Below are 27,707 nucleotides of genomic sequence, written 5' to 3' on the forward strand. Positions count from 1 at the left end.
AAAAAGTGTGTTTTTTCCCCAAAAAATGCGTTTGAAAAATCGCTGCGCAAATACTGTGTGAAAAAAAAAAATGAAACACCCACCATTTTAATCTGTAGGGCATTTGCTTTAAAAAAATATATAATGTTTGGGGGTTCAAAGTAATTTTCTTGCAAAAAAAAATAATTTTTTTCATGTAAACAAAAAGTGTCAGAAAGGGCTTTGTCTTCAAGTGGTTAGAAGAGTGGGTGATGTGTGACATAAGCTTCTAAATGTTGTGCATAAAATGCCAGGACAGTTCAAAACCCCCCCAAATGACCCCATTTTGGAAAGTAGACACCCCAAGCTATTTGCTGAGAGGCATGTCGAGTCCATGGAATATTTTATATTGTGACACAAGTTGAGTTGAGTTTATTGGATTTTTTTTATAACAAAAAGTAGAAAATATCATTTTTTTTTCAAAATTTTCAGTCTTTTTCCGTTTATAGCGCAAAAAATAAAAACCGCAGAGGTGATCAAATACCATCAAAAGAAAGCTCTATTTGTGGGAAGAAAAGGACGCAAATTTCGTTTGGGTACAGCATTGCATGACCGCGCAATTAGCAGTTAAAGCGACGCAGTGCCAAATTGTAAAAAGTGCTCTGGTCAGGAAGGGGGTAAATCCTTCCGGGGCTGAAGGGGTTAAAGAATGACTTGCTTGCTATCTATTTACTTGCCTGCCATAACATCATCTTTTTACATTTTACAAAAAATTGGGTTATGTGTTATGTTTTTTTTTTTTTTTTTTTGCATTAAAATTAAAAAAAAGTGTATTTTTTCCCAAAAATTGTACTTGAAAAACTGCTGCGCAAATACATATGTAGCATAAAAAAAAAATATCGCAAAACCCACCAATTTATTCTCCAGGGCCTCTGCTTAGGAAAAATAGAAATAATGTTTGGGAGTTCTAAGTCATTTTCTAGCAAAAAAACTGATTAAGTGCCAGAAAAAGCCCGCTCTTCAACATGTGTGCGAAAAAATATGGAAAACCGGTTCTGGCGGTGAAAGGGTTAGAGCCTCAGCACAGGGAAGTGGAATGTTCAGGTGAGAGGTGATCAGAACCAATCAGTCCAGTTCTCTTCTGAGACAGATCACCTTCTGTAGTGATGAGGAGGGATAACAAGTCTGGTAATAGTACACTGACTGTATACAGATATCATCACCTCCAATGGGAACTCTTTCCTCATTAGCTGACTGTACTTTGGCTCTGTCCCTCTCTCTACAATGAGAAGTAGCTGACCTGTCAATCATCCGTCCCCGCCCCCCTGTTGGTCAGTCCCCGCCCCCCGGTGTGTCTCCCAGGCAGGGCGGTCAGTGTGCGGGAAGGATGGGGGAGATGAGTGCTGTGTGTCTGATGATCCTGATGATCGGGGCTGCTGTGTGCCTGGCTGCCTGTCCCTGCTCCGATCCGGCTCTCTGCGATCCCATCCAACACTCCCGGGACTCCGAGGTACATTGTTACATTGTAACTTCCTGCTTCTCCTTCTATCACCGAGCCCAGAGCCAATCACACAGGAGCTCTCATCCCTGCACTGCAACCTAGGAGATGAGAGCTGACATCTGATTGGTTATTGATCTGTGGGGGGTGCAGGGTTCGGAGATGAGAGCTGATATCTGATTGGTTATTGATCTGTGGGGGGTGCAGGGTTCGGAGATGAGAGCTGATATCTGATTGGTTATTGATCTGTGGGGGGTGCAGGGTTCGGAGATGAGAGCTGACATCTGATTGGTTATTGATCTGGAAGAGATGAAGAAGTTGTTGATGAGAGCTGAGATTGGTTTTTGAGGGGGGGGGGGGGGTGTGAAGAGTTAGATTAATTCTGGCATCTGATTGGTTATCGATCAGTAGGATACATAGCTAAAAGATGAGCGCTGGCATCTGATTGGTTATCGATCAGTAGGATACATAGCTAAAAGATGAGCGCTGGCATCTGATTGGTTATCGATCAGTAGGATACATAGCTAAAAGATGAGCGCTGGCATCTGATTGGTTATTGATCTGGGGGTGCAGAGTTAGATCAATTCTGGGATATGATTGCACCCCCCCCAATCTATAACTAATCATATCCCAGAACTGATCTAACTATGTAAACCCCCCCCCCCCCCAATCAAAAACTAGAGTCAGATTAATTGGTTATTGATTGGGGGGTGCAGAGTTAGTTCAATTCAGGGATATGATTGGTTATTGATTTAGGGGGTGCAGAGTTAGATCAATTCTGGGATATGATTGGTTATTGATCTGCAGTATGTAGAGTTCTGAGATGAGTGCTGACATCTAACAGGTTATTGAACTGGAAGAGGTGCAGAGGTTGTTGATGAGCGCTGACATCTGATTGGTTCTTGCTGTGTGGGATGCGGCGTTAGAAGATGAGTGCTGGCGTCTGGTTATTGATCTGGGGGATGCAAACTTCAGGGATGAGCGTTTCCAATAATTTTGTTGTTCTGGAAAAAGCAGAGATAGGAGAAGAGCACTGACATCTGATTGGTTGTTGTCTTATGGGATGCAGAGTGTTATAGCTACATATTCTTTGACATTGCTGATCAGGAAGAGGATGAGATGGGCTGTTTTCCATGCATTTCGAACTCTTTCACACTTGTGGTGGAGTAGTGCAGTGCCGTCTGAAGAGTGATTCGCATTCAGATCGCTTTTCAGCGGACATTGGACAGGCGATGAGTTAGCATTGTATTGTCTCTCCACCACCTGATTTAACCCTTTAATGCTGCACTACTGCTTTGTAAATGCATGTGGCATGACCCCATTGAACTTAACGGGTGAGTTGGACAGGCGGTGGCATTGGTCAGACTCTGCAGTGCACCCCGAGATAAAAATGCTGTGAAGCGCGTCTCATACTGGAGTCTAATGCTAATGTTTTTTAATGTCTGTCCCTGCACTATGAGCTGCGGGTACTTCTATGGGGTGTTGCTGGTTCTTCAGGATAAGCAAAATATGATAAAACACCAATCACCTCATTATGTTCCTCTTTCTAGGTCTTTGTCTTCTATGTACGTGGCAAAAACTGGAAGCGCTATGATTGGTCTAAGGTGACCACAGTGGCTTTATTTGCACCTTATGACCCCGAACTGATGTGCTTTGCACACTCCAAAGGAGCAAGATTCGTGCTAAAGGGTGAGAATGGCATTAAAAATAGCTTGATGATTTGATGGGCTCGATAAACGGTGTTACAGGACTCGTGATCTGGTTCACTAATGCTTTGAAAAGGGTTTAAAATTCAGGGATATGCAATTAGCGGAACTCCAGCTGTTGCAAAACTACAAGTCCCATCATGCCTCTGCCTCTGGTTGTCATGCTTGTGGCTGTCAGTCTTGCTATGCCTCATGGGACTTGTAGTTCTGCAACAGCTGGAGGTCCACTAATTGCACATCCCTGGTTTAAGTCATTGCTGGACAGATGAATATATTGCGAGCATCCGGCAGGCTTAAACACTTTGTTGGTTGTTTTTTGTTTGTTTTGTTTTTTTGTTTTTAAAATCTCTGTTTTATTTTGTAGAAAATAGAAAAGGTAACAGATAGAGCTGCACAATTAATCGTTAAAAAATCGTGATCTCGATTCACCTCCCCTGACAATCTCTCCTGCTGAGTTTGCCGATTCTTTCATATAAACAAGTGGAGAGATTATCTGTTTGCTCAGCTTTCAAAAGAAAACATCCAGGCAGTCTGCCAAGTTTAGAACTTGAAACATTGTATCTAACTTCCTTCTTAGATCAAAGGGATAAACTTCTCTGTGTAAACAAATAACCTGGGCAATCTGCCAAGCTTTAAACAAGGTGTAAATGCAGGAAGTTTAACCACTTAAAGTCTAAATCTTTTTCTGACACTTCTTTCTTAATTTAAAATCAATATTTTTTGCTAAAAAAAATTACTTGGAACCCCCAAACATTAGAGATTATATATATATATATATATTTATTTTTAGCAGAGACCCTAGGGAATAAAATGGCAATTGCTGCAATATTTTATGTTGCACTGTATTTGCCCAGCGCTCTTTCAAATGCAATTTTTTGGGAGAAAATACACTTCAATAAATTAAAAAAAACGAAACAGTAAAGTTAGCACAATTTTTTTGTTTTAATGTGAAAGATGATGTTACGCCGCGAGAATCGTGAGAGAATCGCGATCTATCCTCTAAGCAAAAAAAATCGTGATTCTCATTTTTGCCAGAATCGTGCAGCTCTAGTAACAGAACAGTTACAAAAGCAACCCCGAAAGGCAACGAGACCAAAAAATATACAAAAGTAGAAAAATACAAAATCCCTCAGGCCGGTCTTGCAGGACGAAAACAGCCCCTTCCTCCCCCCTGCCCATCCCCCTTCTTATCTCTCCTAAGGCCTCATGCACACTGGAGGTTTTTTGACGTTCTTACAGCAGTTCTTTTTGGCTATAGACGGTCTTTTCTACCGTCATTGAACTCTCCGTCATGTTATCCTATGTGTCCATGCACACATAGGCTGTTCTCAGCAGTTTTGGGCAGTGGCGTTTTTGAGCAGTAAAAAAAAAACAAAACTAGTGGGTTCTGAGAGACGTTTTTCAGCTGTAAAAACGCTCTAATGCTGATAAACGCTCAAAAATGTCGCTCACCAGCGTTTTTTAATGTTTTTGATCCATTGGAAAAAAAAAAATTTTCTTAAAAAAAAAAAAAACCCCTAACGCGGAAAAAACGCTAAAAAAAGATTTAGCAAAAAACTTGAAAAACTCAATGCAAAGCTGCTGACGTTTTTATAACGTTATTTTAACGTCCAGTGTGCATGGAGGCCTTATAATTAGTTTCCAGCCAGGGGCTTCTGTGTTGCAAATGTCACAATAATAAGCCCTAGTGAGCAAGAAGAACTGCAGATATGCATTGCTCCCAACTGTCCCTGATTTGGAGAAATGTCCCTCTGTCCCTCTTTCCTCCTCATTTGTCCCTCATTTTGGTCTGATCTTTATAATTGTATATAAAATTCACTTTTTCTCTTTCAAAAAAGTGTTTCCCAATGCTGAACCTTTCATCCAATTTCAAAAGCCAATATAAAGGAATAGTAGTGTTAAAAAAAATAAAAAAAAAACACTTGTGGGTTTAAAGGCTTAAAGTGATTGTAAGGGTTCGTTTGTTATTTAAAAAAAAAAAAAAAAATATCATACTTACCTCCACTGTGCAGTTCATTTTGCACAGAGTGGTCCCGAACATCCTCTTCTGGGGTCCCTCGGTGGCTCTTGTGGCTCCTCTCTGCATCAGATAACCCCCTAGGAAAAGCACTCTCCTAGAGGGATTACATTGCGGGCGCTCTCCTGAATCCAGCATTTGCGTCCATAGGCACGAATGCCGGACTCGGCCCTGCCCCTGCGCCATTGGATTTGATTGACGGCAGCACAGCCCTTGGCTCTCGTTGCTGTCAATCAATCTATCCAATCAAGAGCGGGGACCCTGTGGAGAGAGGGATGGCGCATCCCCGGCGAGGGAAATACAGGGCTCAGGTAAGTAAAACGGGGGGGCTGGGGGGCTGATCACTGCCAGGTGTTAATTCACCTTAAAGCATTAAGGTGAAAACACACAAGGGTTTACAACCCCTTTTAAAAATTGATTACACCTGATGTACTGAGGGCCCGGAAATGTCAGGACAGTACAAATACCCCCCAAATGACCCTTTTTTGGAAGGCAGACAGTCCATGGTATTTAGTAAGAGGCATAGTGAGTTTTTTGAAGTTGTAATTTTTTTCCCCACAATTCTTAGTAAAAATAAATCCTTTTTAAAAAAAAAACAAAACAAAAAAAAACCAAGTTATTTCTCACACACAGCATATTCATACTTTCAATTACACCACAAAATACATTCTGCTAATCCTCCTGAGTATGGCGTTATCACATGTGTGAGACTTTTTCACAGCCTGGCCACATACAGAGGCCCAACATGCAGGGAGCACCATCAAGCGTTCTAGGAGCATAATCTACACATCTAATTTCATTCCTACCTATTACACTTTTGAAAGTCCTGGAGCACCAGGACAGTGAAATTATTCACAAAATGACCCCATTTTGTAAAGCAAAACACCAAAACATACATTCTATAAGGCATAATGAGTCTTTTGAACTTGTCATTTTTTTCCACAAGTTTTTGGAAAATGTGGAAAGAAAATGAAAACGTATTTTTTCTTACACAAAGTTGTCAATTTATAAGCTTTTTCTAACACATAACATGTACATAGCAAAAATGACACCCCAAAATACATTCTGCTACTCCTCCCGAGTACGGCGATACCACATGTGTGAGATTTTTACACAGCCTGGCCACATAGAGAGGCCCAACATGCAGGGAGTATAAATTACATATATATTTTCCTGACACCCTTTTTCTATTTTGGAAAGCAAACACCCCAACGTATATTCTTTGAGACATGGGCTGGGGACAGGTACTCCGATGGGCTGGCGACAGGTACCGAGGTACTCCGATGGGCTGGCTACAGGTACCGAGGTACTGCGAGCAGGCCTTTTCAGCAAAGTAGATAAAGATGACTTGGAAATTCATCTCTAAAGTTCCACCTGATGTTATTTTTTTTTAATCCTGACCATAGGGGAAGTACATGCAAAACCACTAAACGTTGCCTTTAATTGATCCAGGGCCTGGAGCGCATTAGATATTTTTGTTAAAAGAAAAGAAAAAACTGAACTTGTCCTGTTAATGCTGTAACCTTCCCTGGAGCGATCCTAAATATTCTTTGCGTTAAAGGGCAACTCCACTTTCTTCAAAAAAAAAAAAGATCACAAATAAAAAAAAATAGTATAGCATATACATTTTGTAATTTAATTTTATTAAAAATTACCTTTCCTTTTGAATGTGCAGCTCTGTAATTTTCTGTAAAATACAATATGGCTACCTGGGGGTGTTCTGTACATAAAATGTCCTCCAGAAACATCATTTCCTGCTTGTGTGATTGGCTGCACTAAGATACAAGTAAAATTTCAGGCATCCCCTGCAACAAAAATGTCATTTTTGGTGAGCTACTCCCAATAGGAAATCGCGCCTAAAGAGATGCAGACCCAGCAGCTTTCCTCATTAGAGCCCTGCAGGTGCAGCAGCTGATTGATAATTATGAAACCACTCCCATTAGACTCATTTTTTCACATGGTCACTGACTAACACACAGGGATTTCTTTAGAATAACAAAAGGTAGGAATCTGCAACAAAGTTTGTTATCCTTGCAATGTACATAGATCACCCAGAGGGGAGTGTTTTTTTTTCTCAACAAAAGTTGAGTTGCGCATTAATTCTCTCTATATGTAGGTGATGTACCAGTGAAGGAAATCATAGACCCAAAGCAGAGATCTGCCTGGATTGCAGGGAAGGTGAAACTGGCCAAGACTCAGTATATGGATGGGATCAACTTGGATATTGAACAACCGATACTTCCAAATACACCCGAGTATTACGCTCTAACGGATCTGGTGAAGGAAACCACAGAGACCTTCCACAGAGAAATCCCAGGATCTCAGGTGACAAAGATACTTTTACTTACAGCTTGTTGAGAGAGCACCAGTCACTGAGTTTAAAGGATTTTTATAGACTTGGCCTAAATTTACCCCCCATACATATCTTGCTGCCTCTAGATTATTCATGTTGTTTTCTATGACCTTGTTCCTGTAGCAGAAAACAGCTTTTATTACTCCTTGTGACATAATAACTCTGCTTTTAAATTTCTTGCCGGGTCAGCAGCTGGGAGCTCAATTCCTATTGTGGATGAAAATAATCTGTTTCTGAATGAATGAATAAAATTTAAATTAATAAACTTCATATCAGTACCCCCCCCCCCCCAATCACATTAGACTTCCCCTATACTGCCTTACATCAGGGCCTCCATCAAAGCCCCCCTTACATCAGGGCCTCCATCAAAGCCCCCCTTACATCAGGGCCTCCATCAAAGCCCCCCTTACATCAGGGCCTCCATCAAAGCCCCCCTTACATCAGGGCCTCCATCAAAGCCCCCCTTACATCAGGGCCTCCATCAAAGCCCCCCTTACATCAGGGCCCCCATCAAAGCCCACCTTACATCTGGGCCCCCATCAAAGCCCGCCTTAGATCAGGGTTCCCATCGGAAGCACTGCACTATCTGGGGATACGCCACTGACCCTAGCTGTGGGATGGATAACATCTTGTGGTGGGTCGGTTGTGGCCCCCCGGGCTGTAGTTTGGAGGCTCCTGATCTACAACACTGCAGAAATCTGGCAGAGTATCCGCTTGTAATTCAGGACGTTAATAAGATCAGCATTAGGAACATCCATTGTGCATGATGTGTGCGTTTACATCGGTGCCCAGGACTTCGGGCTGCATAGTTGCTGAGCAAGCTATGTGCTTTGTGTACTGTCAGACAGAGAGCTCATTCTGGCACCTGTTACTGCAAACACCAACCTTGTCCCCCCCCCCCCCCCCCCCCCCCCAAGCCATTTTATTGTGCAACACAGTAATAAAGCCATGCTGTCTGCCAAATATTAGATTTATCATGTTTAACCTTCGAAAGAACAGAAACTAAAGTTGCTTTTAAGGGGTAACTCCACATTTGTGGGAAAAAAGTGGCAAATAAAATACAAAAATATATAACATACAATTGCAACACAAGTCATATTGTTATTGAAGGTTACTAAAAATTACCTTTGCTTTTCAATCTGCAGTGCTGTCATTTTCTGTAAAATGCAATATGGCTACCTGGAGGCCTTACATCTGGGCCTCCATCAAAGCCCCCCTTACATCTGGGCCTCCATCAAAGCCCCCCTTACATCTGGGCCTCCATCAAAGCCCCCCTTACATCTGGGCCTCCATCAAAGCCCCCCTTACATCTGGGCCTCCATCAAAGCCCCCCTTACATCTGGGCCTCCATCAAAGCCCCCCTTACATCTGGGCCTCCATCAAAGCCCCCCTTACATCTGGGCCTCCATCAAAGCCCCCCTTACATCTGGGCCTCCATCAAAGCCCGCCTTACATCTGGGCCCCCATCAAAGCCCGCCTTACATCTGGGCCCCCATCAAAGCCCGCCTTACATCTGGGCCCCCATCAAAGCCCGCCTTACATCTGGGCCCCCATCAAAGCCCGCTCAATTTTGGTTGATTCAGAGAAGGTAGGGAGTAAGTTCTGTGATCAGATGAGACCAGGGCCAATGGATGGGGCCATGAATTGTAATATCTTGGATGAGAACCTTCTTCCCTCAGCCATAACACTGAAGATGGGTCATGGACCGGTCTTCCAGCATGACAATGACCCAAAACCTACCGCCAAGGCAACACAACAAAGGAGTGGCTTAAGAAGAAGCACATTAAGATCATGGAGTGGCCTAGTCAGTCTCCAGACCTTAATCCTATAGAAAACTTATGGAGGGAGCTGAAACTTCGAGCTGCCAAGAGACAGCCAAGAAATCTTAGGCATTTAGAGAAGATCTGTAAAGAAGAGTGGAACAAAATCCCTCCTGAAATGTGTGTAAAAATGGTCACTGACCTCTGTGCTTGCCCACAAGGGTTTCTCCACCAAGTACCAAGTCATGTTTTGCTTGGGGATCGAATACTTTTTTAACTCACTGTACTTCAACTTAATTTATAGTATGTGTTTTTTTCTGGATTTTTGGTTGATATTCTGTCTCTATCATTTAAAATACACCTAGGATAAAATTATATAATAAAACACCTAGGATAAAAATATATAATTATAGACCCTTTATTTTTTTGTTAGTGGGCAAACTTACAAAATCTGCAGGGGATCAAATAATTATTGGCATCCCAGTCTTAGTCCCTAGGGTTCAATATTGCGTTGGCCAACCCTTCTGCAGCTTCAACTCTTCTGGAAGAAAGGTCAAACATTCCCATAGACGCACTCCTAAACCTTGTGGACAGTCTTCCCAGAAGTGCATTTGTGTGGTCAGGTACTGATGTTGGATGGATGAGAAGGCCTGGCTCGCAGTCTCCGCTCTAATTCATCCCAAAGGTGTTCTATCGGGTTGAGGTCAGGATTCTGTGTAGGCCAGTCATGTTCCTCCACCCCAAACTCACTCATCCATGTCTTTATGGATCTTGCTTTGTGCACTGGTCTAAATTATTTGGTGGAGGGGGAATATGGTGTGGGGATATTTTCAGGGGTTGGGCTTGGCCCCTTAATTCCAGTGCAGAAAAAAACAAAAATTCGCCCATGGGACTTTAAATGAAGTGTCCATGATGATCACAGGTAAATAAATGTGATAGTATGAAAAATTTCAAAGTTTATTAGAATCATTGTCATCCAATACAGGTCATAAATACAGTGGCTTGCGAAAGTATTCGTCCCCCTTGAACTTTTCAACCTTTTGCCACATTTCAGGCTTCAAACAAAGATATAAAATTTTTATTTTTTGTGAAGAATCACCAACAAGTGGGACACAATTGGTAAGTGGAACGAAATCTTTTGGATTTTTGAAACTTTTTTTAACTAATAAATAAATGAAAAGTGGGGCGTGCAAAATTATTCAGCCCCCTTGCGTTAATACTTTGTAGAGCCACCTTTTGCTGCGATTACAGCTGCAAGTCGCTTGGGGTATGTCCCTATCAGTTTTGCACATCGAGACTGAAATTCTTGCCCATTCTTCCTTGCAAAACAGCTCGAGCTCAGTGAGGTTGGATGGAGAGCGTTTGTGAACAGCAGTTTTCAGCTCTTTCCACAGATTCTCGATTGGATTCAGGTCTGGACTTTGACTTGGCCATTCTAACACCTGGATACGTTTATTTGTGAACCATTCCTTTGTAGATTTTGCTGTATGTTTGGGATCATTGTCTTGTTGGAAGATAAATCTCCGTCCCAGTTTCAGGTCTTTTGCAGACTCCAACAGGTTTTCATCCAGAATGGTCCTGTATTTGGCTGCATCCATCTTCCCCTCAATTTTAACCATCTTCCCTGTCCCTGCTGAAGAAAAGCAGGCCCAAACCATGATGCTGCCACCACCATGTTTGACAGTGGGGATGGTGTGTTGAGTGTGATGAGCTGTGTTGCTTTTACGCCAAACATATCGTTTTGCATTGTGGCCAAAAAGTTCGATTTTGGTTTCATCGGACCAGAGCACCTTCTTCCACATGTTTGGTGTGTCTCCCAGGTGGCTTGTGGCAAACTTTAGACGAGACTTTTTATGGATATCTTTGAGAAATGGCTTTCTTCTTGCCACTCTTCCATAAAGGTCAGATTTGTGCAGTGTACGACTGATTGTTGTCCTATGGACAGACTCTCCCACCTCAGCTGTAGTTCTCTGCAGTTCATCCAGAGTGATCATGGGCCTCTTGGCTGCATCTCTGATCAGTCTTCTCCTTGTCTGAGCTGAAAGTTTAGAGGGACAGCCAGGTCTTGGTAGATTTGCAGTGGTCTGATACTCCTTCCATTTCAAAATGATCGCTTGCACAGTGCTCCTTGGGATGTTTAAAGCTTGGGAAATCTTTTTGTATCCAAATCCGGCTTTAAAATTCTCCACAACAGTATTACGGACCTGCCTGGTGTGTTCCTTGGTCTTCATGATGCTCTCTGCGCTTTCAACAGAACCCTGAGACTATCACAGAGCAGGTGCATTTATACAGAGACTTGATTACACACAGGTGGATTCTATTTATCACCATCAGTCATTTAGGACAACATTGGATTATTCAGAGATCCTCGCTGAACTTCTGGAGTGAGTTTGCTGCACTGAAAGTAAAGGGGCCGAATAATTTTGCACGCACCACTTTTCAGTTTTTTAATTGCTAAAAAAGTTTAAAATATCCAATAGATTTCATTCCACTTCACAATTGTGTCCCACTTGTTGGTGATTCTTCACAAAAAATTAAAATTTGATATCTTTATGTTTGAAGCCTGAAATGTGGCAAAAGGTTGAAAAGTTCAAGGGGGCCGAATACTTTCGCAAGCCACTGTATAAGTGGCAAATTCATAAGAACAGCAGCATAACATGATAGCCCTAAAAACATAGCCATATTGACATAACATCAAAGTATTATGAGTACAGATATACATGATACATCTCTAACCCGACGCGTTTCACGAGCTCTTCTTGCATTATCAGGGGCTGATGTGTATATCTGATGTCTGTAACAACAAGTAAAAAAGTAGATTGTAGTGTAGGTTATGATTGGACAAGAGTATGAAGCCAGAACTAGTGATCCCATACTCACTTGACAGGTGATTGGCTCCAGGGGCCGACCCCCGGCAATGGTGAGCAGAAAACATCTCCCACGGGAGCTGAAGGGACGAAGACCAAAGCGTGGAGGACCGAGGTCTGGCGTAGGGCAGGCATGGCAAGGAGATGGGGAAAAAAAGGAGGGGAGGATTGGACCCAAGTGTCACCCAGGATCGTTGCAGAGTGTACTCAATATAATGAAATATATGAGTATAACTGTATATATGTGGATCTACAGTAATAGATGTAACAGTATCCTGAAAATATGAGATAGTATACTCTAGTGCAAGGGGTACAGAAGTGTCCAACAAAGCATGAAAAGGAAAAAGAAAAGAAATGGGGACCCAAATGTTGCCCCTAGGTCTTGCAGGGTGTACTCACTGTGATGAAATAGATAAGTGTGTGTGTGTGTATATATATATATATATATATATATATATATATATATATATATATATATATATATATATATATATATATATATATATATATATATATATATATATATATATATATATTTTGATATAACAATAATCATGGTATCCTGAGTTGCCCATAAATCTTGTATGGTGTGCTCACTATGAGAAATTGTATATATCGAATAATTAGTATCAAAATATTATGGGAGTGTAAAATGGTATACTGGGGTACAGGAGATACAGGGATGTCCTGTAAGACCTAAGGGAAGACGGTGTGAGGTAAATGAATGGAGTGTTCAGCCGTTTGGCATGCCATCATCTACCTCTTGTCATCAGGTCCTGTCTGCAGGTGCCAAGGGATGCAGTTGTGACTGCTAAGATAAGCCTGGTTTTTTATGCTCGTTTGTGAGTAGTACCATTGCTTTTATACTTTTAATAAAACTTTTACATTGGTAATGTACTAGGTCACTGCGCCCTCTTCTCTTTTTATTTTCTCTTTAGTTGTACGAATACCCATTGTTCTGAAGAGGGCTGCAAGACTATAGACTTTGCCTTCTATTAAAGAATGGATCACACCATCCGTGTCTAGCAAAACACTGGAGCGCAGGAGATTATTGTTTGGTTGCCAAATCATCACTCCCAGGGCTCCTTGTTCTTCTTTACACTGAAGATTGTTCTTAATGACGTTGGCTGTATATTTGGGGTCATTGTCCTGCTGCAGAATACAATTGGGGACAATCGCACATCTCCCTGATGGTATGGCATGGTGGATAAATATCTGCCTGTATTTCTCAGCATTGAGGACACCATTGATCCTGACCAAATCTCCAACTCCATTTTCAGAAATGCAGCCCCAAACTTGCGAGGAACCTCCACCATGCTTCACTGTTGCCTGCAGACACTCATTATTGTACCGCTCTCCAGCCCTTCAGCAAACAAACTGCCTCCTGCTACTGCCATGTATTTCAAATTTTGACTCCTCAGTCCAGAGCACCTGCCATTTTTCTGCACCTCAGTTCCTATGTTTTCATGCATAGTTGAGTTGCTTAAACTTATTCCTGTGTACTATGCATTATAACACAGGAACTGAGGTCCTCTGGACTAATGAGTGTGCTTCTCTATGCAATGCAGGCAGATCGTGGCTGGTGGGAGGGGCCAGTGGGGTGCTGCACACAGCTTCCTGAAAACATCACAGCACAATGTCTCCGCACTCCTCTCAAGAGCTCCTGGCCCTGGTGCAAGCAGTGTGCTGGCTTTTGGGTGGACTTATGCAAATATCAAAATGCCTTGGCAACTGTGTTAGTTTCTGCAAAAATATTTTCGGTGAATAACACAATTTTAGTTGACTAAAATACGACTAAAACAATTCAGATGACTAAAATATGTATAAAACGAAAATGGCATTTTAGTCAAAAGACTATGACTAAAACTAAATTTGAGGTCAAAATTAAGTGTGAAGGGTCGGGTTTTCCTAGGCAGGTTGTATTTGCTTGCAGTCTTGTGTACCTACTGGAGAGATCACCCACCACTCCATACCGAGAGGAAGTTAGGAGAACCCCCCCCCCACCTAGTAGGAGCCACGACACCTGGTCAGACGTCAATCCCTTCTTCTCCTTGTCCAAAAATAAAAATTGGGTGGGAGCTAGGCTTTAATGTATAGCATGAGTTCATTCAGATGTACTTTACAATTTCTGTTACTCTAATTGCAGGTGACGTTCGATGTTGCGTGGAACCCCAATTGTGTGGATAATCGTTGCTACAACTATTCTGCCATAGCAGAGCTGTCTGACTTTTTGTTTGTAATGTCCTACGATGAGCAATCTCAAATCTGGACTGAATGTATTGCTCGAGCCAACGCACCATTTAACCAAACCATAACCGGTGAGTGCAGAGTTGTGTGATGACATGTTGGTTTTTATTATTTCCAGTATATTCCACAATGCTTCACACAGTGCATAGAAGATTTGTCTTTAGTCCCTGCCCCAGAGGAGCTGATTTTCAATGTCTGTCAACAGAGGGAGGGGTGTGCCACACCATCAGGAATTCCACACACTTCCTTAGGATCAGCTATATATTTGAAGATTTTTCAAAAGAGATTGTAAGGTGTATGAGCGTTTTTAAGAGAGATAATCCCGGCAATTTGAATTGTATTTCTTTGGATGGCTTACAATTCCAATTTTGTTATGCTGTTTTGGGTTGGTCTGCCGACACGGTCCTGCACACAATGCTCCACATGGGTGCAAAACAAAACCAAAGAAATTCCCAGCTCAACCTCTGGGGGAATCTAGGATGGAAGAGGACCTGGGGGTCCTAGTAGATGATAGGCTCAGCAATGGCATGCAATGCCAAGCTGATGCTAACAAAGCAAACAGAATATTGGCATGCATTAAAAAGGGGATCAACTCCAGAGATAAAACGATAATTCTCCTGCTCTATAATACTCCAGTTTTCAGGAAGGATGTACTGGAAGTGGAGCGAGTACAAAGAAGGGCAACAAAGCTAATAAAGGGTCTGGAGGATATTAGTTATGAGGAAAGGTTGCGAGCACTGATATTATTATGGAGAAGAGACGCTTGAGAGGGGATAGGATTTCAGTTTACAAATACCATACTGATGACTCCACAATAGGGATAAAACTTTTTTGTGAAAGGGAGTTTAACAAGACTCCTGGCCACTCATTAAAATTAGAAGAAAAGAGGTTTAGCCTTAAACTGCGTAGAGGGTCCTTTACTATAGGAGCGGCAAGGATGTGGAATTCCCGAATTATCCTGTCTAACAGTATGCGTTAAAAACAGGGGTTTAGTTTGCACCCATTTGCAAATGCATGCATAAGCTGCAGAGCCACTCCACGGCACCCCAGTATTATCTGCAGTGCTAACGCTAAACAGTGAGAGCCTCCATGGTGGAAGCACATGCATTATAATGAGAAGGCAGAGGGCAGGTGAGCCTGGAGGGAGCCCACCCCCCAAAGGCACAGGGGCGCACTGGACACCCAGCACATAGCACTATGGCAGCAAAGGTGTCCAGTGCATCCCCTCACCAATATTTCAAGCGATCCAGACAAACGGGCACGGCCCTCACCTATAGCTGACCTTTATACAAGGAGCACATGGAAGGCCAACACAGGCAAAATAAAACCAAAGAAATTCCCAGCTCAACTTACCGACCAGTCTTCAACCAATCGAATTATCCTGTCTAACAGTGTGCATTAAAAACAGGGGTTTAGTTTGCACACGTTTGCAAATACAAGCTTAAGCTACAGAGCCACTTCACGACACCCCAGTATTATCTGCAGGCCTAACTAAACTTTGAGAGACTCTATAGTAGAAGCACATGCATTATAATAGATAGGCAGAGGGCAGGTGTGTCTGGAGGGAGCCCACCCCTCCTTAAAGGCACAGGGGCGCGCTGGACACCCAGCATATAGCACTATGGGTGCCAGCTCAGTTTGTCAGACTAAAATATGCGTATGAAACAAAAGTTTAGCCAGCTGCACTCCGAAAAAGTCCATCTTCATTGTGACATAAAAGCAATATAATGCAGCAGCAAAACACTGTGGGGCATGAGAAAAGTCTAGGCATTTCACGCTACATCAGCGCTCAATCATTATTAAGTGCTGATGTAACATGAAACGCGTAGACTTTTCTCATGCACCACCGTTTCTTGCTGCGGTGTTATGTTGCTTTTATGACGCAATAAAAATGGACTTTTTCAGAGTGCAGCTGTCTTTGGATGGCTAATTGACATGGATAATGGAACTCCAAACGTATCTAGTCCTACAGAAATATAAACTTTTTGCAAATACCAAATTTTATAACAGAGCCTTTGTGGGGCAAGAACATGGTGATCCTAGAAATGTTGTGGTTTTGGGTGCCTGCAGTCATTTGTTAAAAATTGCATGTCTTTTTCAGGTTACCAGCAGTTCGTTAATTTGGGAATTGACCCTAAGAAGCTTGTAATGGGCGTCCCGTGGTATAGTTATGATTATCTCTGTCTCAATTTAACAGAGGTACGTTTTTCTTGTAGGTCTGTTTGCAAATACAATTGGCTTTGTAATTTATTGTATGCATAGGGAAAGCTGTAGTTGAACAATATATTTGCATCCTTTGCTCTTGGTTTAGGCTCTCGCCTTAGCACAGTTAGGGGTCCACTTACAGTGTCTTGAAAAAGTATTCATATCCCTTGAAATTTTATCACATTTTGTCATGTTACAAACAAAAAGGTAAATGTATTTTATTGGGATTTTATGTGATAGACCAACACAAAGTGTCACATAATTGTGAAGTGGAAGGAAGGCACCAGTTCTCAGGAAGGATGTACTGGAAATGGAGCGAGTACAAAGAAGGGCAACTAAGCTAATAAAGGGTCTGGAGGATATTAGTTATGAAGAAAAGTTGGGAGCACTGAACTTATTCTCTCTGGAGAAGAGACGCTTGAGAGGGGATATGATTTCAATTAACAAATTTAAAACCTCCGCAGTTTCATTCAAGACTGCTGCAAAACAGTATTCTGTCAACTTGGAACAAGAAGGTCCAGGCTTTGAACTTTCCAATGCGCTTATCCCCCGAGGTGCGTCAGAGCCTCAATTGGTGGTTGATATCTAGCAATCTTCAACAGGGGAGATCCTTTCTACCAGTATCCTGGAAAGTGGTAGCAACGGATGCCAGCCTTCTAGGTTAGGGAGCAGTCCTGGAAGAAGCATCTGTCCAAGGGAAGGCGTCCAAGTCAGAGAGGACCTTGCCCATCAATATTCTAGAAATTCGGGCAGTACGTCTGGCCCTAGAGGCCTGGACGCTCAGACTACGGAATTGTCCTGTCAGGATCCAATCCGACAATGCCACGGCGGTGGCCTACATCAATCACCAAGGGGGCACGAAAGGTCGTGCAGCCCAAAGAGAGGTGAATCATGTTCTATCTTGGGCAGAAAGCAATGTTCCTTGCCTAACGGTGATTTTCATTCCAGGGATAGAAAATTGGCAGGCGGGCTACTTGAGTCACCAACAATTGTTTCCAGGAGAATGGTCCCTTTGCCCCGACATTTTTCTGTCGATATGTCAAAGATGGGGTGTTCCGGACGTGGATCTGTTTGCGTCCAGATTCAACAAGAAGGTTGACAACTTTGTGTCAAGGACGAGGGATCCGCTGGCATGCGGAACAGACGCCTTGGTCTTTCCATGGGATCAGTTTTCACTGATCTATGCGTTCCCTCTGGTTCTGCTGCTTCTGCGCCTTCTTCGCAGGATCAAGTAGGAAGGGAAGGAGGTGATTCTGGTGGCCCAGGAGATCTTGGTTTGCCGAGATCATAAAGATGGCGGTAGGGGACCCTTGGACCCTGCCACTGTGGCCAGACCTTCTCGCGCAAGGTCCGGTATTCCATCCTACCTTACAAACGCTTAACGGTTTGGCTATTGAGACCCACATTCTAAAGGAATGTGGGCTGTCACCTTCAGTAGTGTCTACTTTGGTTAATGCTAGGAAGCCAGCCTCCAGAGTCATATACTATAGAGCAGGGATAAGCAATTAGCGGACCTCCAGCTGTTGCAAAACTACAAGTCCCATCATGCCTCTGCCTCTGGGTGTCATGCTTGTGGCTGTCAGAGTCTTGCTATGCCTCATGGGACTTGTAGTTCTGCAACAGCTGGAGGTCCGCTACTTGCATATCCCTGCTATAGAGTCTGGAAGGCATATGTCTCCTGGTGTAAATCCAGGGGTTGGAACTCCAGAATATGTCATAGGATCCTTGAATTCCTACAGATGGGATTGGAAATGAAGCTGGCCTTGAGTACTACCAAGGGCCAGGTGTCGACCTTATCTGTATTTTTTTCAACAGCCTCTTGCTTCTCACTCTCTGGTTCTTAACTTTATTCAGGGGGTAACGTGGATTAATCCTCCAGTCAGGACACCCCTGAACCCTTAATTGGAATTTAGTCCTGTCGGCTTTACAAAAACAGCGTTTTGAGCCTATACGGGATATTCCCTTGGTCCTCTTGACGAGGAAAATAATTTTTTTGGTTTCCATATCCTCTGCCAGAAGAGTATCGGAGTTGGCGGCTCTTTCATGTAAAGAGCCATATTTGATTATTCATAAGGATAAGGTGGTATTACGACCTCATCCTGGATTCCTACCAAAGGTAGTGACAGGTTTTCATTTAAACCAGGATATTGTCCTACCTTCTGTTTTTCCAGAACCTCGGTCTATGGAAGAAAGGTCACTACATTCCCTTGATGTAGTGAGGGCGGTCAAAGTCTATTTAAAGGTGACCGCTCAGATTCGCAAAACAGATGTTTTGTTTGTATTGCTAGACGGTCCTAAAAGAGGAGAGGCAGCGTAAAGATCTACTATTTCCAAATGGCTTTGTCAAGTGATTGTTCAGGCTTGTGGTCTAAGATCTACTATTTCCAAATGGCTTTGTCAAGTGATTGTTCAGGCTTGTGGTCTAAGATCTACTATTTCCAAATGGCTTTGTCAAGTGATTGTTCAGGCTTGTGGTCTAAAGAGGAAAATTCTTCCTTTTCATGTTAAAGCGCAATCCACCAGAGCTGTTAGTGCTTCTTGGGCAGTGCATCACCAGGCCTCCATGGCTCAGATCTGCAAGGCCGCAACTTGGGCTTCAGTCCATACATTTACCAGATTCTATCAAATCGATGTAAAAAGTCATGAGGGTATCGCCTTTGGGCGTAGTGTACTGCAGGCTGCAGTATAAGTCCTCAAGTCTCTCTTAATGCCCTACTTTTTGTTGTGTCTCCCTCCCTTCAGTTAGCATTGCTATGGGACATCCCACATAGTAACTACTATGGCTCTGTGTCCTGTGATGTACAATAAGAAAATAGGATTTTTATAACAGTTTACCTGTAAAATCCTTTTCTTTGAAGTACATCACGGGACACAGAGATCCCTCCCTTCCCTGGTATACACGTGTATTGCTTGGCTACAAACCTGAGGTACTCCCAGTAATGGGAGGGGTTTTATAGGGAGTGCACTTTTTGTCTTAGGGCGTGCCAGTGTCCATCACCTGAAGCTGGCCTATAACCCACATAGTAACTACTATGGCTCTGTGTCCCGTGATGTACTTCAAAGAAAAGGATTTTACAGGTAAGCGGTTATAAAAATCCAATTTTTCAAGGCACTGTAGATCCATAGTGATTTATAACATATTAGTCTCTTGATAATAAAGTAAAATAATAATGCGCCAACTAAAACAGAAAAGAGCTGCCGACACAACAATCAGACTAATTGTAATGAGAATGTAGGATAAAATAAGTGTGGCGCTAAATAATTATGTCCGTTATTGGGCAAAGCCTGACAGAATGGAAATCCGTGAGGACAACAGCTCAATAAAGTATATTTAATGAAACACCAAATAGCTTAGTGGCATACTCGTGGGAGTGATAAATGAATTAAGAAATATGTGAATAGAATGGTCCAAAAAGGAATCCAACTTGTATTATAGGTCAACAGCAATAGGATCAACTCGCTATGAATAATGTGAAAGGGTGAGTGGAGGAATTCTTCCCCATAAATCTCAAATCAAAAAGTGGTAAATAAAACAAAACTTGTGAATAGTGTAGTGACACACATAAAAAGTATAAAAATATGAAACACCATAGTAACATATATTGCTGTCACGGCCAAAAGTCCAGCGGAAAATTAAGGAAATCTAGTAAAACTATAGTCCAAATGACAAATAGAAAGTTTGTAACTGTAAGGAGGAATGGTAAAAGGCCTTAAATCCGGGAATGACGTCCACAGGATAAGGAGCTCTGCATGTAAAAAAAACGGGATAGGCAAAAATACTCTTACCAGAAGTGGTGGACCCCTCGGCCAGCGGCCTGGGGGTCAAACAGGCTTAGGATAGGAAAGAGGGTTCCACAGCAGTTGGAGATGTTGGGAAATAATAAAGTAAAATAATAATGCGCCAACTAAAACAGAAAAGAGCTGCCGACACAACAATCAGACTAAATAATAAAGTAAAATAATAATGCGCCAACTAAAACAGAAAAGAGCTGCCGACACAACAATCAGACTAAATAATAAAGTAAAATAATAATGCGCCAACTAAAACAGAAAAGAGCTGCCGACACAACAATCAGACTAAGTGGGTGAGTGTTGCGGATCCCTCCCAACATCTCCAACTGCTGTGGAACCCTCTTTCCTATCCTAAGCCTGTTTGACCCCCAGGCCGCTGGCCGAGGGGTCCACCACTTCTGGTAAGAGTATTTTTGCCTATCCCGTTTTTTTTACATGCAGAGCTCCTTATCCTGTGGACGTCATTCCCGGATTTAAGGCCTTTTACCATTCCTCCTTACAGTTACAAACTTTCTATTTGTCATTTGGACTATAGTTTTACTAGATTTCCTTAATTTTCCGCTGGACTTTTGGCCGTGACAGCAATATATGTTACTATGGTGTTTCATATTTTTATACTTTTTATGTGTGTCACTACACTATTCACAAGTTTTGTTTTATTTACCACTTTTTGATTTGAGATTTATGGGGAAGAATTCCTCCACTCACCCTTTCACATTATTCATAGCGAGTTGATCCTATTGCTGTTGACCTATAATACAAGTTGGATTCCTTTTTGGACCATTCTATTCACATATTTCTTAATTCATTTATCACTCCCACGAGTATGCCACTAAGCTATTTGGTGTTTCATTAAATATACTTTATTGAGCTGTTGTCCTCACGGATTTCCATTCTGTCAGGCTTTGCCCAATAACGGACATAATTATTTAGCGCCACACTTATTTTATCCTATATTAGTCTCTTGGTCAACAAAAGTCCTGGTTGTTTTGTCTTGATTTATACAATAGGTAACCACAAGAGGGTATCTAATGCCCGCATATGACATGTAAATATACAGAGCAGCTAGCATGCATCAAAAATGACTTTCAGATAAAATTTGTAGTAATAACCCAAAATGTTTGTTTACTAAAATTGCAGTGTGGTTTCCCTCCAAACAACTGGATGTCCTATAAAAAAAAAAAAAAAAAGTAATCTAAAGTAGACCTGAAGTCAAGAAAATTGGAGCTGTCACCAGAAAGGGAGCAAAGGGGAAATCTTCCACTGGGGACACATGTTCTAGTGTCAGCTGGACCGCATGGGTTAAAAGTTTGTTTGGCGGGTGGTGGGACGACACACGGTGAAAGGAAAAAGTACAAATGATTACCTTATTCCTCCCTCCTGCAGGCTTCCCCCTTTTCATGCCACCAGTCCTCCGAAGCTGCTTCACCTCACTACCTAGCTAGTCACAGCTTTTTGATGTCATCATATACAATGCAGGTCCCATGGTCCTGCATTGTTAAGGGGGGGAGACCCAGCCTACCACCAACATTCTAGAGCATTGTCTGCAGATCTATGAGTTGGGTAAGTATTTCTATTAATCAAACCCCCCCCACCACCACCACCACCATCACCACCCTTGACAAATTGGCATTTAGGCTGGGTTCATACCATCGCCGAATGCGGCTCCCAGCAGGGGTCCGGTGTGTCCCTGTTCACCATTTAAGGTCCGATTTCAATTTTTGCCCGAATTCGGACCTGAAACAGACCAAAAGACGCACAGGGCTCCTGTGCAAATTTGTATCGGAGCCGCAGTGGAGATATGTGAACTGGCTCCATAAAGAGCCGCTAAAAATGTCCTGCTATTGTGAATTGGATGTGGAGAACCCACATCCAATTCGCAATGGTGTGAACCCAGCCTCAGAGTAACTTTTTCTTTTTTTTTTTTTTTTTTTTTTTTTTTTCCATTTTGGATAGAGAAAAAGTTATTACAACCCCTGACAGATTATTTTATTTTTCACCATCTGTGTCCCATAGTTAAACAAATACAGTGAGGAAATCCCTGCAAATTAAGGGAATTGTTTGGGGACTCCTAGGTCACCAGAATTAGTGTCCCCATTGGAAGATTTCCTCTGTATTACTTTTCAGGGGACAACCCAAAATTTGGGTTTTTGTTTTACTTTCACTTTCATTGACAATGTGCATTATGGCAGCTGTAGATCAAACAGAAGCTAGCATGGCGCTTCTCGGCCTTTTGGCTAAGATCATTTGTAGTATCTGTTGTTATCAGTTGCCAGGAGGTGGCTCTGGCTTCTGTCCCTGATCTACGGCGAAGTGGTATCAGGGATGGTGGAGGCTATGCAAAACCTGCTGGTGTAAAGGTAACCTGGAGCGGTTCGTAGCCGAAAGGGAAGCCTTCTGATGGGGATGGAGAACCAGTGTCTGACCCAGAGGGTCAGGTCCTTGGCCTTCTGGCCTAGATTGAGGTAGCTCTATCTACGGTCAGTTTTTTGGGAGAGAACACTTACTCCTCCTTTGGGGAGGGGGGGGGAGTGGAGCGGTTAGTATTTCCCAAATGTAATTGGGTAGGAGGGATGGGGGCGACGATGGGGCCTGATGGTAAAGGGCTCTCGCCAAGCTTCCAGAACTCCACGCCTTCCTGGCTAGGGTGGGGGCTGCTGTGGTCTGGGCTGGGGGTCAGGGTTGCACGAAAAGCCAGTGGTGAATGTGCCCCTGAAGTGGCAGTTCAGGGGTGCTGTCACTTCACCACAACACACGTTTTTCGCACCTGCCTCTAGGGCCGAGCCTTTTGGCTAGGACCAGGGGAAACTTTTATTTTTTATTCCTGGCCGGAGGGCTGGCCATTGTATTACACAATGATCACTTTTCACTCTCCCACCTTCCTTCTCCCCACTTTCTTTTTATTTATCCCCGTTTGTCGCTCTTTTTTTTGTATTTTTTTTGTTTGTGTATAAACGTTTGTCACTGTGTGATGAGTAGGGTGTGGGTCCTCGGGCCTACTCTGAAAGTCTTTAGGGGGGTGGACAAAGGCCTTCTGGCTTGGTTCGTCCTCTCTCATGGGGTCTCCCTTCAGGGGAGTCCCACCTAGTACTTGGGTGGGTCTGTTTCGGCAGACCTTCCAGAGAAGGGGGGTCCATCTGGTTTCGGCCAGATGGACCCAAGTGAAGTACCTCAGTCCCCGTCTGGAGCCTAACGCCCCGGGGGATCAGGGTAAGGTCCTTCCCTAGTGGAGGATCAGTGTAACACCCGTTGCACGTTTTTGTGTTTCACTCTTTATGTGTGTGCACTTTTTTTGGCACTGGGTGGAAGTTTTTGGGTGTGCTTTGCACTCCACTGGCTTTAAAAAAAAAAAAAAAAAAAAGACGCTAGTATGGCAGCTTCCTTGGCTGAAAAGAATAGTTTTGTTTTGTTTTTTTTTGTTTTTTTAAATCTAACTTCACAAAATCAGTCATTGTCCTCTAAACTACAGTACTTGGACTTACATGTACATTCCCAAAACCAACTGCAACTGTTGAAAGTTGTAGAGAACTTGTAAAGTGATGGTGCATGTGATCTCTCCTTAACCGCTGGTAAAAGAAAAAAATTATCAAAATTTGTCTACTTTGTTTCCTAATGAACTAACGTTTTGTTTTTCTCGAAGGATAACACGTGTGAATTGGAAAAACGTCCATTCCAAGGGGCTCCATGCAGCGACGCAGTAGGCCGCCAAGTACCCTACAGGATAATTATGAATCAGGTGAACAGTTCTCTGACAGGTCGGTTATGGGACGATGTGCAGAAGGCTCCTTTTTATAATTACAAGGTTTGTATGTCTGTCTATCGCTGTATTTTGCTCTTATTGCTTTCCTTGACAATCTTTAAGACAATATATAAAATGTTTTTCAGGACAATAAAGGGAAAATCCATCAGGTGTGGTATGATGATCCGGAAAGTATAACACTGAAGGCAACCTATGTCAAGAAGCTCGGTCTCCGAGGGATTGGGATGTGGAATGGAGACCTCCTGGATTATTCTGATGATCCGGTAGCCCAGCAACAAACCAAGGCGATGTGGAAAGCGTTAACCCCATAACTGCTGCTGATAAACCGTCACCTGTAGCCCAGAAACCCAAATGACTTGATGCTAGGTATTCTATCATAGATAATTCTTAAAAAAAAAAAAATGTAAACCCAACATTTCATATTCCTGATATATGCCTGCTGTACCATGTACTTGTATGGAAAAGTATCCTGTTTTCTTTGTATTGCTTCCTTTTTATGAAATCCGTGGTGATCCTGCCAGTCTCTTTGCTTTCCTATCAAAAACTGACCACACTTGGCATGAGAGCACAGCGTGGTTAGTTTTCTCTGTGTGCTGAGAACTCGGCCTACTCTCCTCAGCCTGATCAGAGGTGTGCTGTCATGCCCACTTGTGATTTAACCACTTCCCGACCGCCGCACGACTATGTACGTCCTAAGTTTGAAGGGGTATATCGTTGTTATGGCAGCAGCTAGCTGCCATAACCCCGGTATCCCCGTTTTCGTGCGGCGGCCGGCTTTCAGATAAAAGTGGTCCCTGCGGCGGATTCGCCGCGAGATCACTTTTATCGGTGGCGGGAGAGGGGCCCCCCCCTCCCGCCGCGATCCGGTGCCCTCCGCCGCTTACCGGAGCCGTCGGTAGCGGCGGAGGCGATCGCATCCTGTGCCGTTGTGTGTCTGGAGACGAGTGAGGCCAAGATGGCGCTCACTCGTCTCCATGACACTGCTGGGTGGAAGCGATGTCAAAACGTCACTTCCGTCCACGCCTCTTTAAAGGCATATTTTTTCAAATGTCATTTTTCTAAATGACTTTTTTTTTTTTTTTTATTGCATTTTAGTGTAAATATGAGATCTGAGGTCTTTTTGACCCCAGATCTCATATTTAAGAGGTCCTGTCATGCTTTTTTCTATTACAAGGGATGTTTACATTCCTTGTAATAGAAATAAAAGTGACACAATTTTTTTTTTTTTTTTTAAACAGTGTAAAAATAAATAAAATATTGTAAAATAAATAATAAAAAAAAAAAAAAATTTAAAAACCCCCCCCTGTCCCGACGAGCTCGCGCGCAGAAGCGAACGCATACGCGAGTAGCGCCCGCATATGAAAACGGTGGTCAAACCACACCGCCGCGACCGGTAGAGCGAGAGCAATAATTCTAGCCCTAGACCTCCTCTGTAGCGCAAAATATGCAACCTGTAGAATTTTTTAAACGTCGCCTATGGAGATTTTTGGGGGTAAAAGTTTGACGCTATTCCACGAGCGGGCGCAATTTTCAAGCATGACATGTTGGGTATCAATTTACTTGGCGTAACATTATATTTCACAATATAAAAAAAAATTGGGATAACTTTTACTGTTGTTTTATTCAAAAAAGTGATTTTTTTCCAAAAAAAGTGCGCTTATAAGACCGCTGCGCAAATACGGTGCAAAAAAAAGTATTGCAATGACCGCCATTGTATTCTCTAGGGTGTTAGAAGAAAAACCATATATAATGTTTGGGGGTTCTAAGTAATTTTCTAGCAGAAAAACCTGTTTTAAACATGTAAACACCTAAAATCCAAAACGATCTGGTCTTAAAGTGGTTAAAAAATGTGAATCACACATTTGTGCAGAACTGCTTTTCCACAGAAGCTCAGGGACCAAATTTTGGCCTTGAACTGGGTGCGTTTTTACACACTCATTTTACTGTGCAAAAGTCACTGCAAAATTGCACTGCTTTTGGGAACACCGTTCAGGGTGAATGGTACGTTGTGTTGTGCGGTTTGGCACGATTTGGAATTATGGGTAGAATCTTGCCGATTCTGCCTACCATTCCTAATCTCCTAGTTGTGAATGGAACATTGCAATGCAGGTGCAGCCCCACTGTAAAGGTTAACTGCCCATTTAGGTCTAGGGGGCATAGAAAATCAGATTTACTTAACCGATTCTCCAATAGTCCACACTACTAGAACGATCTCCCGCAGTGTCTTCTCCCCCATGTTCCACTGGTCTAAGGTCCTGACCAATGCAGCATCCAAAGCTCTACATTGGATGTTATGACTCCAAGGAACAGTCCACTGCCAGAGTGTGGGGGAGAGACACATCTGCTGGGAGAGCGGAGGATCGGGTAAGTTAAAGTGCCTTTTACTTTCTAGAATAAACCTTGCTGTGCAGGCTTAGCCTCACTGCAAAGGAAAAATTTCAGAGTTCCCAAAGTTGGGCTAAAAGGAAAGGGGGTGACTAATAAACTGTTTACATCACTGAATATGATTTCTAGATTAAAATATTCTTGAACGTTTATTTTTATCTTTCAGTTGGTTATAGATCTAGTAGACCTAAAATTAATACTTTAAAGGCTGGTTCATACTACAATGTCTGGATGCATTTTTGATGTGTTCCTGGGCGTTTTGTTTTTTTTTCCCTTCATCCCGGGTGAGGATATGTGACTTGCCGCAATTGAGAAAAAAAAATGCAGCATGTTCTACTTTTTGTTGACTCCATTGGAACGTTCTGCTCTGCTGTGAACCAGAGCCAAAGGAATCCATGTTAAACCCGGACCATACTTTTTTGATGCAGAATAAAAACACACTGGATTGCTTCTGGTGTGAGCCAGGCTTACGTAGAAATTAAACCCCCTAAAAACAAAAAACAGGACACAAATGTCCTATCAATGCAGGAACTGACAGTTGTCTATTCTTTGTATATTAGAGCAGTGGTTCTCAACCCTGTCCTTAAGTACCCCCGACAGGCCATGGTTTGGGAATTTTTCTTAGATAAAATAGCTGTCCAAAATACCAAGCCATTGACTCTGATTTAAACACCTGTGCAAGATAAAGGAAAACCTGCAAACATGGCCTGGTGGGGATACTTGAGGACAAGGTTGAGAATCACGGTATTAGTGTTACCTGATGTCAACTAGAGTTGCCACCTCATCCCTTTAAACCCGAACACACATGAATTACACAGGTTCTGAGGCTAATTTAATGCAGATAAGGCACCAAGTGTGTTCAATTACCACCTTTAATCAGCCTCAGAACCTGTGGAATTAATATGTGTTCGGGTTTAAAGGGATGAGGTGGCAACTCTAATGTCAACATAACTTATTGCAATTGACAGAAAGTTGTCAAAAATTTTCAATTGAACTGCAGGAAGATAATAAATACTGTAGCTTTCTCATCCTTAGACTGGTGGCTTTTTTTTTTTTTTTCCCAGGATAAGAACATTTTTCGCAAACACAGAAAAACACCCAATGATCCTGATTGAAATACATTTTGCTTGCAAATTATTATATTCTGTGTACCAAACAA

The 27,707-nt window shown here is 42.6% G+C and overlaps 1 protein-coding gene across 1 annotated transcript; it reads left to right on the plus strand.

Moving 5' to 3' along the window:
- Positions 1–1,264: 1,264 nt before the first annotated feature.
- Positions 1,265–26,698, plus strand: LOC141103729 (di-N-acetylchitobiase-like). Its single transcript, XM_073593638.1, has 7 exons — positions 1,265–1,468; positions 3,007–3,145; positions 7,296–7,504; positions 14,306–14,477; positions 16,508–16,605; positions 24,044–24,205; positions 24,289–26,698. Exons 1-7 carry the CDS (start codon positions 1,346–1,348, stop codon positions 24,472–24,474), a joined length of 1,089 nt encoding a protein of 362 aa, XP_073449739.1. The 5' UTR covers positions 1,265–1,345; the 3' UTR covers positions 24,475–26,698.
- The last annotated feature ends 1,009 nt before the right edge of the window (positions 26,699–27,707 follow it).

Source organism: Aquarana catesbeiana, linkage group LG07, assembly GCF_042186555.1.
Source record: "Aquarana catesbeiana isolate 2022-GZ linkage group LG07, ASM4218655v1, whole genome shotgun sequence".
Lineage (NCBI taxonomy): Eukaryota > Metazoa > Chordata > Amphibia > Anura > Ranidae > Aquarana > Aquarana catesbeiana.

What these genes read in the sequence shown, in the direction of transcription:
- LOC141103729 (XM_073593638.1), top strand. Translation starts at nt 1,346, where the DNA reads ATGGGGGAGATGAGTGCTGTGTGTCTGATGATCCTGATGATCGGGGCT. An exon ending in AGCAAGATTCGTGCTAAAGG is followed by an intron (nt 3,146 to 7,295) that starts GTGAGAATGGCA and finishes CTCTATATGTAG; the next exon opens with GTGATGTACCAGTGAAGGAA. An exon ending in TCTGTCTCAATTTAACAGAG is followed by an intron (nt 16,606 to 24,043) that starts GTACGTTTTTCT and finishes TTTTTCTCGAAG; the next exon opens with GATAACACGTGTGAATTGGA.